Consider the following 15798-nt stretch of genomic DNA (forward strand, 5'->3'; position numbering starts at 1 on the left):
GAGCCCATCTTTAGGCAAATCAAATACAGAAAGTGGCAATGGATAGGTCACACACTGAGAAAACTACCAGAGAGTATCACGAGAAAGGCACTGGACTCGAACCCGCAAGGGAGCAGAGGTCGCGGTCGACCAAAAAACATTTCGAGTAGGTCGATGTTGCGCGAACTAGCGGATGCCGACATCTCATGGGACTGTGCAAAAGCAACAGCACAGAACCGTGTTCGATGGAAGCGTCTTGTAGAGGCCCTATGCTCTCGGGAGGAGTGAACAATGAAAAAAATTGCGATGTGTACGCGTAATCACAAAATCAATTATATAGTTGGGTTAGGTTAGGCTAGCCAAGTTTCTTATCTAAGGTAAGGCACTCAGCGGCCCTAAGGTTCATTGTGATACCCGTATTGGATTTCCTTTCCCTAACTAAGTTGCTTAAACCACTTAGAGCTTTAGTCCCTCCAGTGAGACATTGTGCAAATTTCCCAGGCCTCTAAGAAATAATCGCCAAGATATTTGGTACGGCTTCTTTGAAGTGCACAACATTCACAGAAGAAGTATGGTACCGGCTCAATTTCTTGATCTGTTGAATCCAAGCAGATAATTTGTCCTTTTAAGATGCAGTTCTGGGCATTCTTTGCATTCTTCAACAAATCTCGAATTGATGTGCGTTGGGCCCCGTGCCTTGATCGCTGCTTGGCCATCAACGAAAATGGAAAGGTTTGCCGGAGGTAAGTCCATTAGTCTTATCGTTTTTGCTGTTTTGTCTATAGCGTGGATCTCAGCACTACAACTGTCTGGGAGTCAAAGGGAGCAATTTAAGGATATTTGTTCCAAATACACTCCGATCTAGTGTCACTGTCCATCGTTAAGCCGTCAGTATTTATATGGTGACCACTATCACCTGTTGTGGCTCTGGTCTGCCAATCCTTTCAGTCGGGTATTCTTATTTTATAGTCTTTTTTCAGATCTATCTTGAGCCCCAAATAGTGTATTTTCGGTGCGTCTTGCAAGTGCTCCACCAGCGCCGCCCGAGGCTTTCTTCATCCTTTCCTCGGTGTTCCTTTTCCAAAAAAGTAACTAATGCAAGTTTTCATAATAATTTTTGGTATTTTACTATTACAACATGTCGAGTATTTGTTGTAAGATATACACATCTTTGGATGGCGTGAGTGCTTCTAGAGATAATGGCCGAATTTGACAGAATCAGCTCTTTTTGGATGTGCTAACAAGAACACTTAGATTGTGATATACGAAAAAAATCAACCAATGACACTTCGTTGCGGTCAGAGCAACGATTGATTGGACGAATGTAAATATGTGGAATAATTGAGCGCATTTCGGCTGGCGATAAAATTGTGTTAGTGATTCCAAAAAAAAAAAAATATTAAAAATTTCACCTGTTGCTTGGTTGCTATCTGAACAACGACTGGATGGACGAGTGTGTGAATATGTGAGAAATGATCGTGCAGAATTCGGCTGCTGAATCCTTCGTGATGTGTCAACCGAAGTTTCTCCCACAATTTTCTTTTTCTCCATAGTCAAAGGGCAAACCTTGTAAATCTATCATCCTTGGCTTTAAACTCGGTAATGGGTATAAAAACATGGCTGAGCTGCAGGGATTATAAGTGTTCAGCCGCATACTTGCATGGCAGCTCTATTTCACGATTTATAATTTTAACAGGTAAATTAACTTTTTAATTACTTCATTTTTTTAGAAACCTACATCTGTGTTTACAATAAATAATAGTGGCGCGACATATTGCAAGTTTTAATTATTTATATATTTTAATAATTTTTTTTATTATGTTTTTTTATAAAAATATACTTTATGCTACAATTAAAAGCTACATATCTCAGAGTTTCAAACTTTGTACACAATTTAAGAAAATCCCAATAATTTTTTTTCAACAAATTTTCATCAAACACCCGTGCGACTTTTTTTTTGTTTCCCAAGTTGAAGTTACCACTTCGTCGAAGGAGATTTCAGTCGATAGAGAGATCAAAGAGAATGCCACGAAGGAGCTGAAGGCCATCCCCCCGTCGGCCTACCAGGGGTGCATGGAGCACTGGGTTAAACGTTGTCACATTTGTGTTGCTTCAGACGGGTCATATTTTGATGGAGATAAAATAAAAGTATCTCTGTTTTGCTTTATTTAAACATTTGTGTCATCTATTCCTGGGCCATATAATAGTTCTTCAGCCGTCATAGCAGCTTCCAAAATATCGATTTGCTGTTGCCTACGTAGCATTCTACCTTCTCGAGTGTTATCGTTAGCGCGCTTATCCGCCACTTTCATACGTGCAACATCCATTTTTTCAGCATACCGACGTGAATTAGGCCCGAACGCCCTTTGTTAATTGTTCAATAACTCGAAAAGTATTTGTGGGATTACCTTCAAATTTTCACACAATATTTTTAAAATATTATACTTTAAGAAAATGCGGAAAAATCTAATTTTTGAAAAATTCTGACTACCCCTAGGAAGGTAGGTAGGTTAGATGGCAAGAGTACCCCAGATACACTACAAGTAGCACTTACGTGCCGTTTTGATACCATAATGTGGACCACTAGCCCAGGAACCCAGATAAGGGAACTGCTTCCAGTACGTTCGAGACGTTTGAGTTCCTCCTTACAGGAGTTTACCAGAAAAGAGCTGTAGTACGGCGAGGACAGGGCCTTGACCGCCGCTTGACTGTCGGAAAAAATATAAATGTCTCTCTCCCAACAGCGATCCCTAAGCATTTTGCGTGCTTGCAGAAGACCTCTGCTCGAAAAACGCTACCCATTTCCGGCAGTTTAAAGGAGACGGAAATATTAGCTGATTTAGAGAAAACTCCCGCTCCCACTTCAGATTCCATCTTTGATCCGTCCGTACCGACTCTCCACTCTTTCCAATCTTGACTGCTCGGAAAGATAGCCCTAGCACAACCCTCAAAACCCAGTTTGCGGATGGAGAGATCAGTGCGAAGTACAAAAAACGAAGGGGAGATCTGCTGCAAGATTCTACTATTTCCTACAGCTTCTCCAGAGGCCAAGCTTCTTCTCCCTAATAGCGCTCTGAGCAGCAATGGGTTTAACATACAGATCCACAGGAAGTAAGTGCAGAATAACGTTGAGCGCAGCAGTGTGACATCTTCTACAAGTACCAGTGATGCCCACACATGCAGTTCTCTGCATTCTCGCTAGTTTAGTGATGTTGTAGCCCTTCTGAAGTGCTAACCACCAAACCAGGCAACCGTATGTCAAAATTGGCAGAATCACTAAGTTGCACATCCAAAGTACGAGACGTGTCTTGAGACCCCATTTCTTGCCGAACATAGATTTACAGGCGTAGAAGGCTATATTGGTCCTCTTAACTCGATTTTCTGTGTGCGGCTTCCGGTGGAGCTTGGGGTAAAGTATTATACCAAGATACCTGACTTCCCATGAGAGTGTAAGGCACTGGTGATTTACTCTTGGAAGCTTAAAAGGTGGAGGCTTGTTCTTCCTGGTTAATAGCATCAACTTCGTTTTGTCTGAGATGACTCTGAGACCGCAACGGGCAGCCCACCTACTGAGTGTGCACCTTCCAAAATTTCAGCCATTACTGATGTGAAGGGTTCTGAGACCATCAAGACCAAGTCATCGGTGTATGCTACCACCTTAAACCCACCCCTGTTTAAGCGAGTTAAAACTTCATCCATAGTTACTAGCCAAAGGAGTGGCGAGAGGACGCCGCCCTGCGGTGTACCTCTATGTTCGAATCTAGCGATTCTGGCCAATCCTGCCACAGCATTTATTTCCCTACCACCAAGCAGGGACGAGATCCAGAGGTAGATAGGTCTTTCTACCCCCAGCCTATTTAGAGAAGTGACAATTGACTCAGCCTACACTTAACCCCTTAAAAAAAATTTTTCTTAGTTCGATGATTTTTATTGAAAGTATTTTCACGTAAACTTAGGTACTATTTTTTTTATTTTTTATTTTTTTGTTCGTCTTAATTAGTATATCATCGCATTTCGCTGTAAATATTATAAGTAAGTGTTATTTTTATTTTTTTTTTTTAATTTTTGTTTTTTTTGTTATTTATTGAATGATCGTAGGTACATAAATCGATATAATCGCACTTTAAGATTATTGTAAAAGTACGCGTACATATGTCTGTGATGAATACCATAATTAAGTTGTGACATATATAAAATACACAAAAATACACAAAGTGATAGCAGTTCTATGTATGTATGTATGTAAATATGTATAAGAATAGAAGATGAAATAAAATTACAAAGATTTAATGTAGAAATTGTAAAAAAGGTACACATTTTTCGTTTTCCATAAATAATTACATGAATGTCTGAGTACAGTTAGGAAGAAGAAGAAGAAGAAGACAATACAAAAGTTAAACGATAGATACAAATACAACGTGGATTTGTGAATGCATTTCACATTCTTCCGATGGACTCCTCTTTGCTACTTGTTGTTGTTGTTGTTGGTGTTGTTAACTTTGGTGATCGCAGCAACGTTTCGTTGCTTTACTTGCAGGCAGCCATTTTTCGTTGATACGAGTATTGATTTGTTGCTATAGCTGGCGTGCAATGTTGCAACAAGCGCAGTTTTCCATTTTTCCTTAATTTAGTGGTTTTTTCTTTGTAATATTTTTTTTTTGTTTTTTGTGAACACACATAAACTATAAACACGAGTACTGGGACGCAGTTCAGATCCAATTAATTTTTTTTTTTTAGTTTTTTTTTTACTTTATTAAACTTTAAATTTGTTTTGTATTTGTATTTAAGCGTAATCACGTGCGCTATCCAGTTTTCTCATCTGTATTTTAAGAAAGGTGAGACACGTTTTAATAGACAAAAATCTATGATATAAATAAATAAGATTAGAGAATTAAGCAAATGGGATAAGCAGGCAATAAGCAGGTGGTGTGTGGGTGTGTATGTGTGCGTGTACATATTTACAAATGTGTATGTATTTAAGGTGGTATTAAACGATCTTTTTTGTTATTGTTGTAATTGTATTTAAGTATGTTGTATGAGTATGTATAGCATTGAGTTTTGGTGCGGGTGCAAGAGCATCAGCGAGTGCGTTTTCATATATAGAAATTTGGCTTTTTTTGCATTTTTTTGTTTTTTTGGCATTTTTAATTTTTTTTAATTTTTACAGAATTCCAGCGCTCGATTGCTCAGATCGCCATTTCAAATTTGTTGCATTACAACACGCACACATACATATCAACATCCAATATGCACTGTGCAACTGCACTAAATTCGAGTTAGGTATTACAAAATTTCCTCTACTCAACTTTACACTTTCGATTTGCGCAATCAAACACTCGGAATTCATTCGCTTTGCATTTGTTTTCGTTTTAAGTTTTAAGTTTTTTGTTTTTGTTTTTTGATTTCTGTTTTTTTTTTGTTTTTTGTTTTTTGTTTTCTTTTTTTTAGTTTTTGATTTGTTTTTCGTTTTGTTTTTGGTTTTTTCTGTTTAGTAGAAATCTGAGTTTTTCCAGGCTTTAACAGAGCTCACCTCACGCTCATCGGCGTGTGTCCGATATTTCTCGGACACCTCAATCACCTTAACGGAGGTGTGCACGAGCGGCTTCTCCAGCACTTGTGTGTAGATGAGCGCAGCCGCGATGCCACCCAAAATGGGACCAGCCCAGAATACCCAGTGTGCATCCCAATTGTCGACAGCAAAAGCAGTGCCCAGTGTGCGTGCCGGATTCATGCTGGCGCCAGTGTAACGAATGGTGCCCAAGTGACCCAGTGTGACTGACAGGCCAATAGCGAGTGGCGCGGTGAAACGGGAGTCTGGAAAATGTAAGTGAGAAAGTTATTGAAATTTCATAGAAATAAAATTTTATAAAAAGTAAACCGAGAATTGGTTAGCGCGCTTTATACTCGTAAGGGATGAAGTTAAGCGAAATGCTGCATAGATTTGGTAAGAATAGTTAAAAAACTACACCTTTTTCAGTTTGAGTTCAGAGAGTTGCAATTCATATTCAGAATTTGCATCTAAAAGTATTCAGAATTACCACCTCATAAAGTTGAAATTCAATGTAAAATAGTTACTATTTAAATTCAGAAATTTTCATTACAAATTCAAAAATTTTCATTAGAAACTCAGAAATTTTGATTTCTAATTCAAAAATTTTCATTACAAATTCTGAAATTTTCATTTATAATTCAAAAATTTTCATTTCGTATTCAGAAATTTTTATTTTTAATTCAAAAAATTCCATTACAGAGACAAAAATTTTCATTTCTAATTCAGAAATTTTCATTACAAATTTAGAAATTTTCATTGCAAATTCAGAAATTTTCATTTCTAATTTACAAATTCAGACATTTTCATTTCTAATTCAAAAATTTTCATTTCTAATTCAAAAATTTTCATTTCATTTCTAAAATTCAGAAATTTTCCTTTCTAATTTAGAAATTTTAATTAAAAAAATTCCATTACAAATAAAAAAATTCTCATATCCAATTCACAGAAATTTTCATTACAAATTTAGAAATTTTCATTGCAAATTCAGAAATTTTCATTTCTAATTTACAAATTCAGAAATTTTCATTTATAATTCAAAAATTTTCATTTCTAATTCAGAAATTTTCATTTCTAATTCAGAAATTTTCATTACAAATTCAGAAATTTTCATTAGAAATTCAGAAATTTTGATTTCTAATTCAAAAATTTCCATTACAAATTCTGAAATTTTCATTTATAATTCAAAAATTTTCATTTCTTATTCAGAAATTTTTATTTTTAATTCAAAAAATTCCATTACAGAGACAAAAATTTTCATTTCTAATTCAGAAATTTTCATTAGAAATTCAGAAATTTTGATTTCTAATACAAAAATTATCATTTCTAATTTAGAAATTTTCATTTTTAATTCAAAAAATTCCATTACAAAGACAAAAATTTTCATTTCTAATTTAGAAATTTTGATTTTTAATTCAGAAATTTTCATTTCTATATTAATTCAGAAATTTCTATTACAAATTCAGAAATGTTGATTTTTAATTCAGAAATTTTCATTTTTAATTAAAAAAATTCCATTACAAATTCAAAAATTTGCATTTCCAATTCAGAAATTTCCATTAAAAATTCAGAAATTTTCATTTATAATTCAAAAATTTTCATTTCTAATTCAGAAATTTTCATTAGAAATTCAGAAATTTTAATTTTTAACTCAGAAATTTCCATTACAATTTCAGAAATTTCTGTTACAAATTCAGAAATTTTGATTTTTAATTCAGAAATTTCCATTTCTAATTCAGAAATTTTCATTACAAATTCAGAAATTTTCATTAGAAATTCAGAAATTTTGATTTCTGATTCAAAAATCTTCATTTTTAATTCAGAAATTTTCATTACAAATTCAGAAATTTTCATTACAAATTCAGAAATTTCCATTTCTATTCCAATTTCCATTACAAATTCAGAAATATTCATTTCTAATTCAAAAATTTTCATTTCTAATTCAGAAATTTCCATTAGAAATTCAGAATTTTTCATTTCTAATTCAGAAATTTCCATTAGAAATTCAGAAATTTTCCTTTTTAATCCAGAAATTTCACTTACAAATTCAGAAATTTTCATCACAAATTCAGAAATTTTCATTAGAAATTAAGAAATTTTGATTTCTAATTCAAAAATTTTCATTTTTAATTCAGAAATTTTCATTACAAATTCAGAAATTTCCATTTTTAATTTAGAAATTTTGCTTTCTTATTTACAATTTCAGAAATTTTCATTACAAAGTCAGAAATTTTCCTTTCTAATTCAAAAATGCCCAACTTAATTTCAAAAAATTCCGTATTCACTGTACGAAAACGAGATTTTAAGTCGCATAGTCGCAATTATGCTGAAAAATTTTAACATTTTTATTTGTTTTTTTATTCTGTATTGCACCAATATGACTTTGCCTACTTAGGATCCAACATTAATACCAACAACAACGTCAGCTGAGAGATCCAGTGAAGAATAAGTCTTGCCAACGGGTGCAACTTTGGGCTCGGTAGGCAATTGAAAAGCAGAAATACGAAATAAAAAAACGCTCTCGCAATCACTCATCCTCCCGGTCTTACTGTATGGCGCTGAGTCGTGGACATTGACGAACACCGATGGGCGGTTTTTAGTAGCTTTCGAGAGAAAAATTCTTCGCAAGATCTTTAGTCCAATTTATGTGAATGATGCGTACCGCATAAGATGGAACCACGTGCAGTACGAGCTGTACGCCGACATCGACGTAGTGAAACGTATTCAAATTGGACAACAACGCCCCAGCAATGAAGGTGCTCTTTTCGAAATATACTGGTGGAACTCACAAAAAAGGACGTCCTCATTTACGTTGGAAAGACCAAGTCGACGATGATCTGACCGCCATTGGTGTTTCTGACTGGCGTCAATGCGTACAATGCAGAGGCGATTGGCGCAACATTTTGCCAAGCGGCCAAGGCCGATCACCGGTTGTGCTTGCCAGCTAAGTAATAAGTATAGTTCATATGTATGTATATTTGAAAGTGGTAATGATAATTGGTTCAAATCTCGGTGAAACACCAAAATTAAGAAAAACATTTTTCTAAAAGCGGTCGCCCCTCGGCAGGCAATGGCAAACCACCGAGAGTATCTCTGCTATGAAAAAGCTTCTCATAAAAAATATCCGCCATTCGGACTTGGCTTAAAACTGTAGGCCCCTCTATTTGTGGAATAACATCAAGACGCACACCACAAATAGGAGTAGGATCTCGGCCAAACACCCAAAAAGAGTGTACGCGTCAATTATATATATATGTGTATATATATAAATATATGAAATTCCTTAAATCTCACCTGGTTTATTTGCATCACAAGCGCCAAAAACAGTTAGCACCAAGACTAGACCTAAAAAGAATTCTATACCGAGACCCTGCAGTTCGGTAATGTTGGGCGCAAGATGTGTGTGACCTAAGCCATTGTAGTAAAGCTCATCGATGAGTGTCTGAAAGTTAGGAAAATTCAATTAAAAAAAAAAAAATTATTAAAAATTATTTACTTAGAAAAAAAAATTAAGATCATTTTATACTCACACGAATGGCGGCTGTGCCGGCAATGGAACCCAAACATTGGAATATTATGTAAAATACGGCACGCAGAACAGACACACGTCCCGCCACCAATAAGCCAATTGTGACGGCGGGATTTACGTGACCACCGCTAATGTTGCCGATAACCTAAAATGTTTGAAAATGTAGAGAATTTTTGTAAATTAGTAAATATTTATAGCAGTTTTATATATGCAGTAGAAAATTTAAGTGTAATCTGTACAAATATGTGCGTGTATATTTGTATTTGCCAAAGACAAGTAAAATTAAGTTATTACATGACATACACACAAACATTTTCACAATTCGACACGTTTTCACTTTCAAGTAGCAAATAAATAAAAATACATTTGTTGCACTGTAATGCACAAACATACACGTATATAAATACATACATATGTACATATTTACATGCATTTGATGTTCAATGTTAGCTTATTTCGCACTGCCAGTGCACTTGCTTTCATCTCTGTCCAATGACATTTTCAAATGATGCCGCCACTGAGTTTCGCGGTTTTTATTATTTTGAATAATTTTCACGGCGCCACTTTTATAGTAAAAACCATTTGAGAAAGCAAATTTTCGGCTATCTAAATAAGTGTTTCAAACAAACAAATGTTTGCTTGCTTACTTACAGTGGCGCTAAAGCAAAGTCGAACATTAATTACAGTTGAGTTCCTCACAATAGCAGTGCCGCCATTAACTGAGCAGCAAACGGAATTATCAGTTGAGTCCATAAGTTCGTGTGTTTTTAAAGGTGGTTTCAAAATTAATAAAAAAGTTGTTTAAAGTATTTGTTAATCAAAAATATATATTCCTTCATTATTTGCAATGTCTTCGCAACGTTTAGGCAAATTTTTAATTCCCTGCGTAAAAAATTGTTTGTCCTTGGAGTCAAAATACGCTTCGACATCCCTTTTTGTAGCTCCTTTTGAGGAGTAGTTCGTGGATTGAAGTCCAAGGAAAAGGTGATAATCACAAGGTGCAGTATCCGGAGAGTATGTTGGATGCGGCATTAGCTCCCATCCGAGGTCGTTCAGCTTGCCTAATGCTTGCCTTGCGGCATGAGGTCTTGCGCTGTCGTGGTGAAACAAAACTTTGCGTCTATTCACTAAAGACAGTCGATTTTTGTTAAGTGCCTCATTCAGGTTTGATAGCTGATGGGAATAATAATCAGCAGTTATCGTCTGGTTTGGTTCCAGAAGTTCTTCATAAACAATACCGGCCATATCCCACCAAATAGACAGGTTTCCCTTCTTGGGGTGAAGGCCATCTCTAGGGGTCGGTTCTGGTGTTTCATCTTTATCTAACCATTGGCGTTTGCGAACAGGATTATTGTAAAGGACCCATTTTTCATCACCAGTAACGATACGGTTCAAAAAACTTTCATTTTCAAGCCGTTGCAGGAGCTGAGAACACACATTACAATTCACTCTCTGCTGAAGGTTGGAGACCGAAAGTCTATGCGGTACCCATTTTCCCAGCTTTGAAACCTTTCCCAACTGAATCAGGTGCCTGTGAACTGTTCCATGCGATGAATTTAACGCCTGAGCTATCATATCGACTATAAAATTTGACTCAGCTTCCACGATTTCGAGCAAGACGTCGGATTTAAAGACTTCAGGACGACCATCGCGCGGGGCATCCTCCACAGCTGACTTCCAGTGAAAGCTTGGTGACATTCGGCGTAGTTTTTGCGTCCAAAGTCTCAGTAAGTTTGTGTCATCGGTACAATAATGAGTTTCGCACTTAGAGCTAATATCAAATTTTGTTTTAAAATCAGTAAAACGTTTACCGAAACATTTTAATTGATGAAAAAAGTATATGGCGATGATTGTCGATCTTGTGCCAGAGTTCATGAGTGGGTTACACGTTTCAGAGATGGTTGTGAGGACATACATGGTAACGAACATACGGGCCGCTCAAAATCACTAGACACCGAAAACTTTACGAAATCGTTCTTAAATTTATCAAAAATAAACCGAAATCATCGTTGAAATTGCCGAATGGAAGGCCCCAGACGAGCCACCACCCAAAAGATCGAGTTTGGAGAAGTCAAAAATCAAGTCGATGCTCATTTGCTTTTACAATTTAAAGTAATTGTCCACAAGGAGTTCGTGCCAACGGACCAAACCGTGACTGCCATTTTCTATCTAGGCGTTTTGAAGCGTTTGTTGCATCGCACTTGACGAATTCGCATTGAATACCGCGAAGGAGGGAACTGGCGCTTATTGCATGATAATGCACCATCTCATCGATCCACTCTTGAGGCTGATTTTTTGACTAGAAATCACATTTTAACCACCAATCACTCACCGTATTCACCTGATATGGCTCCCTGTGACTTCTACCTGTTCGAAAAGTTGTATTTGGCCTTGAAAGTGAAAGGTTTTGCGTCGTAGAGGCTCCAAAGACTTGTACCGACATCCTGAAAGGATTGACCTGAATCAATCTTTCGAAAAGCTTTTAGATCGCGCAAAACAGTGTATTGAGGCCAGAGGGGACTATTTTGCATAAATAAACTCGAAGTTATCTAAACAAAGCTCTTGACATTTCCATTTTCGCTCAGACTTGTTTATTTTGCACTTCCCGTTGTATATCAGATTGCAGATACTTTTTCTAATAGGGTTTTGTGACAGATCACGCGTGACTACTGTCAAACTAAATACATAATTTTTTTCAATATTCATTCATTTTTCATCATGGAAAGACTTACGCCTCAACAACGTTTACAAATCGTATGTATTACGAAAATCGACGCTCTGTGAAAAGTGTTCGTCGCGCGCTCAGGCCAACTTATGGTGTTCAACGATGAGGCCCATTTTTGGCTTAATGGCTACGTCAATAAGCAAAATTGCCGTATTTGGGGAAGAAGAGCAACCCGAAGTCATTGAAAACAACCGTCGTCAACAACAATCGTCGGCGAATATTTCTTCAAAGAGGAAGCGGGCTCCCATGTAACAGTGCATGGGGAACGCTATCGCGCCATAATAAATAAATTTTTGATACCGGAAATTGAAGCCCCTGATCTGCACAACATTTGGTTCCAACAATCCAACAAGACGGCGCTACTTGCAATACAGCCCGTGAAACAATGGATTTACTGCGTCGTCGTGTCGGTGAGAAATTTATCTCTCGTCTCGAACCAGTGGATTGACCACCAAGGTCGAGTGATATCACATCTTTTGACTTGAGTATATGTAAAGCTTAAATGCTTTTTGGATACACCAGCTTCGATTGAGGCATTGGAAGCCAACATTACTAACGATCTTCACGAGATACCGACCGACCAACCGAAGTCCTCCAGCGAGTCTTTCAAAATTGATGTTTACGGATGACCGAATTACGACGCATGTGTGGCCAACATTTGAAAGGGATTATCTCTAAAAAATAAGAGTCAAGAATGGTTCTACAAAAAAATAATGAAAATTGTCCAATCAATGTGAGCTTTCGTTGGTTTGTTTCAATTTAAAATCCAATAATTCTAAATTTATCACGTGTGCAGACTACCTATTTTCTTACATCGGCTATTTTTTTAATTTGATTTATTATTACATGAAGTTTTTTACATATTTTATTTATTACATCCATGCACATACACTATAAATTATACTATTTTTCTCCGTTGTGGCTTTCAACCTTCGTATGGTTTTACCTATGTAAATAACCACTTCATGTAGAATTTCTAGAAATTATTATTTATTTCGCCTGAAATAGACAGTGTAGGTGTTTGGCACATATTAGCGAAATGAACCAAAATTTATTAGGCAATAAAATAATTATTAAAGCGATAAACCCACACCACCCACTAATACAAAATGAAGCAAAACTTATCACCCCATCGGAAGGCGTATAACTTTTACACTTGCGAACTGGACAGATGTAGTACACAAACAGGAAAACAATGGAGTTCAATAAAATAGAATAAAGTTCAAAATACAGATTTCCAACGCACAGAATCTTTTTTTTTTATATGTATTTTATTATTATTATTATTGATTGGCTGTTTGTGCACTGCGACCTGAAGAGATCTATTGTGCAGCCTTGTAGCCTATTCGAACAGTTTTAGGCTGTTAATAATTCCTAAAACTGCTGTAGGCTTAATTTCTAACAGGAGGTTTGGATCTATAGCCCCATTTCCCAGGTAATTTAGTCTGTGTCGTGTCATTCCTGGGTTTCTTGATGCTAGGATTTCAAAATATTCCCAGACCAACCTTGATTAAAAAATGAAGTTATCCAGCGATTTTAGAGCTGCTTGACTGTCAGAGAGAATATTTATACTGGCATCGCGCGTGCCTCTCCGTAGACGTTCTCTGGCTTACAGCTCTAAGGCCAAAATTCTGTCGCCGTATCCCCGGTGATATGACAGCCGGAGATACTCTCACAATTTTGCTTTGAATGTTCAAACCTGGACAGTTGGAAACTAGTCAAGGTCGTCTTCATATCAAAAGTAGGTAGGAGGGGACATGAATCAGCGAAGGACTTCAGGCCAATAAGACTTTCGTCTTTCCTGTTAAAAACTTTTGATAGATTCCACAGGGGGGAGTATTATCTCCACTTCTTTGGCTATGTGTGATCAGCAAAATCTTAATAAAACTTAATAGAGATGGGGTAAAAGGGGTGGCGTACGCTGATCATGTGGTGCTAATGATGTCAGGACTGTGTCCCAATACGATCAGTGGGATCATCCAAAGGGCTTTAGGCGAGCTTAACTCTTGGGCCACAGGATGTGACCTAAGTTTAAACCCGCAAAAAACAGAACTTATGCTTTTTACCACCAGATATAAGGTACCAATTTTTACTCTACTAAGCATTAACGGACAAACCCTCTCACTTTCACCCAGTGCAAAGTACTTAGGGGTAATTCTAGACTCCAAACTTAGCTGGAAGTTAAACGTCAAAGAACGGGTAAGGAAAGCAGAAATTGCTTTATATGCCTGTAAACGTATGCTTGGAAGAAGATGGGGTCTTCTACCTAAGCATACATTATGGCTGTATAAGGCGGTTATACGACCAATTTTAACGTATGGCTCCGTAGTTTGGTGGAAAGCTCTAGGGAGAGAGTACAATTCCAAATTACTCGCCAGAATACAAAGATCAGCCTGTGCAATAACGGTCGGTGCAATCAGATCATATCCTAGAGAGGCTCTCAATGCACTGATACACGTTATTCCAATAGACCTACATATAAAGAAGACGGCAATCATGAGTGCATTTAGGTTAAATGAAGCGAGTCGATGGAAAGAAAAAACGTATGATCACGCTAGTCTATTATTGCGACAAACCCAGTACACCTCGGTGAGGACTGACTACATCGTCCCGATGGCAACGTTCAATAGGAATTTTGCCACACTCTTTCCATGTAAAAAAGAATGGAACAAGGGATTCTCTCTAAACAACTTCGATACCACAGTCTATACAGATGGCAGTAAAATGGACTGTGGTGTTGGAGCTGGTATATATTCTCATAGACTTGGAATTGAAAAATCTGTGCGTCTCCCTAATACCAGCAGCGTCTTCCAAGCGGAAGTACTAGCCATTGGGGAAGCCTGTAGGTTATTAATCGCAGATTTCTCTTTTAAGGGCAATATCGATATTCTTTCGGATAGCCAAGCCGCAATCCAGGCGCTGGACGCGACTATAACAACTTCTAAAGTGGTGGAGCAAAGTAGGAATAGCCTCACCACCTTGAGTGAAAGCCATGAAGTTACCTTAATTTAAGTCCCGGGACACCGGAACATAGAAGGTAACGAAAAAGCCGATGAACTGGCAAGAGGGGGATCTGCCATGAGTAGCGTTCTTGCAGTACCGGTATTCACATCATTAGGTGCAGTCAAGAATGCAATTTCCCTAAAATACTTTCAGCAGGACGTTATGGCCCATCTACAACTTCAAGCAATCGTCGACATTGATAAACAGGACACGACGGGACGCCTGTAGACTAACGGCAGTCATAACAGGCTTTTGGTCTGTGCGAGAACAAGCCGCCAAAATGGGCATCCCTCACAACACCTATTGTCATAGTTGTAATCAACCGGAGAAAAAGGAAACAATCTTCCATTTCCTCTGTGAATTCTCTACCTTATGAAAGGAGAGAATGTCAACCCTGGGCAAACCATTGTTCGAGAGTCTCAAACAACTTGCTAGCTTGGACAGGCTGTTGACGACGAATAAGGTTCTTAAACCGCACATACTGGATATAGTTATGCTAAAAATAACAGGTAAAGAAGTTGGTAACGAGGATGTGGCAATAACATGGTGCGGAAGCGCACGTTGGATTCTGGATAAATCAGAACTCTAACCAACCAACCAACCAACCTGGTAATCTAGCATCCTTGATCGGTATGTCAAACTCTCTATATGTACAAACCTAATTTCAAAGCTAATTTAGGCCATGACGAGAAACTTTTGATTGCTTGAGATTCGTCGAGAACCTCATTTCACAAGAAAGATTCTTCTTGGATTTCTAGTCAGACATTATTGAAGGGAAATAGCTCGCCTATGTTTTCTAAGTTAATTGGAGTTCAAGCTCACCAGAAACACGTGAAGCTGGAATGCTAGATTGGCCTTAGCTATGTAAAATTATGTCTAAGCCTTCGCTAACAGAGTAGCCTCATCTTAAAAGTCGTATGCATTTTGTGTACTTAATGGCTGGCAAGCAGTTTTATACGCCTTTGGGCATACACGTATTTAGTCAGATGTGCTACATACATCGTAAGTAAACAT

At 37.2% G+C, this 15798-nt stretch overlaps 1 protein-coding gene across 2 annotated transcripts in view; it reads right to left on the bottom strand.

Moving 5' to 3' along the window:
• Positions 1-4702: 4702 nt before the first annotated feature.
• LOC129244918 (aquaporin AQPAn.G) overlaps positions 4703-15798 on the bottom strand; it is a 70479-nt gene continuing 59383 nt past the window's right edge. Inside the window, exons 4-7 of one of the 2 annotated variants that reach the window (XM_054882828.1) lie at positions 9058-9201; positions 8822-8969; positions 5510-5793; positions 4703-4798 (exon numbers count right to left, since the gene is read on the bottom strand). In XM_054882828.1, coding sequence (XP_054738803.1) covers positions 4763-4798; positions 5510-5793; positions 8822-8969; positions 9058-9201 — 612 coding nt within the window. In that variant the 3' untranslated portion in view covers positions 4703-4762. Of the gene's footprint in view, positions 5794-8821; positions 8970-9057; positions 9202-15798 lie in introns of both variants that reach the window. The other variant, XM_054882827.1, reaches the window with a different exon arrangement.

The sequence above is a fragment of the Anastrepha obliqua genome, chromosome 4, assembly GCF_027943255.1.
Source record: "Anastrepha obliqua isolate idAnaObli1 chromosome 4, idAnaObli1_1.0, whole genome shotgun sequence".
NCBI lineage: Eukaryota > Metazoa > Arthropoda > Insecta > Diptera > Tephritidae > Anastrepha > Anastrepha obliqua.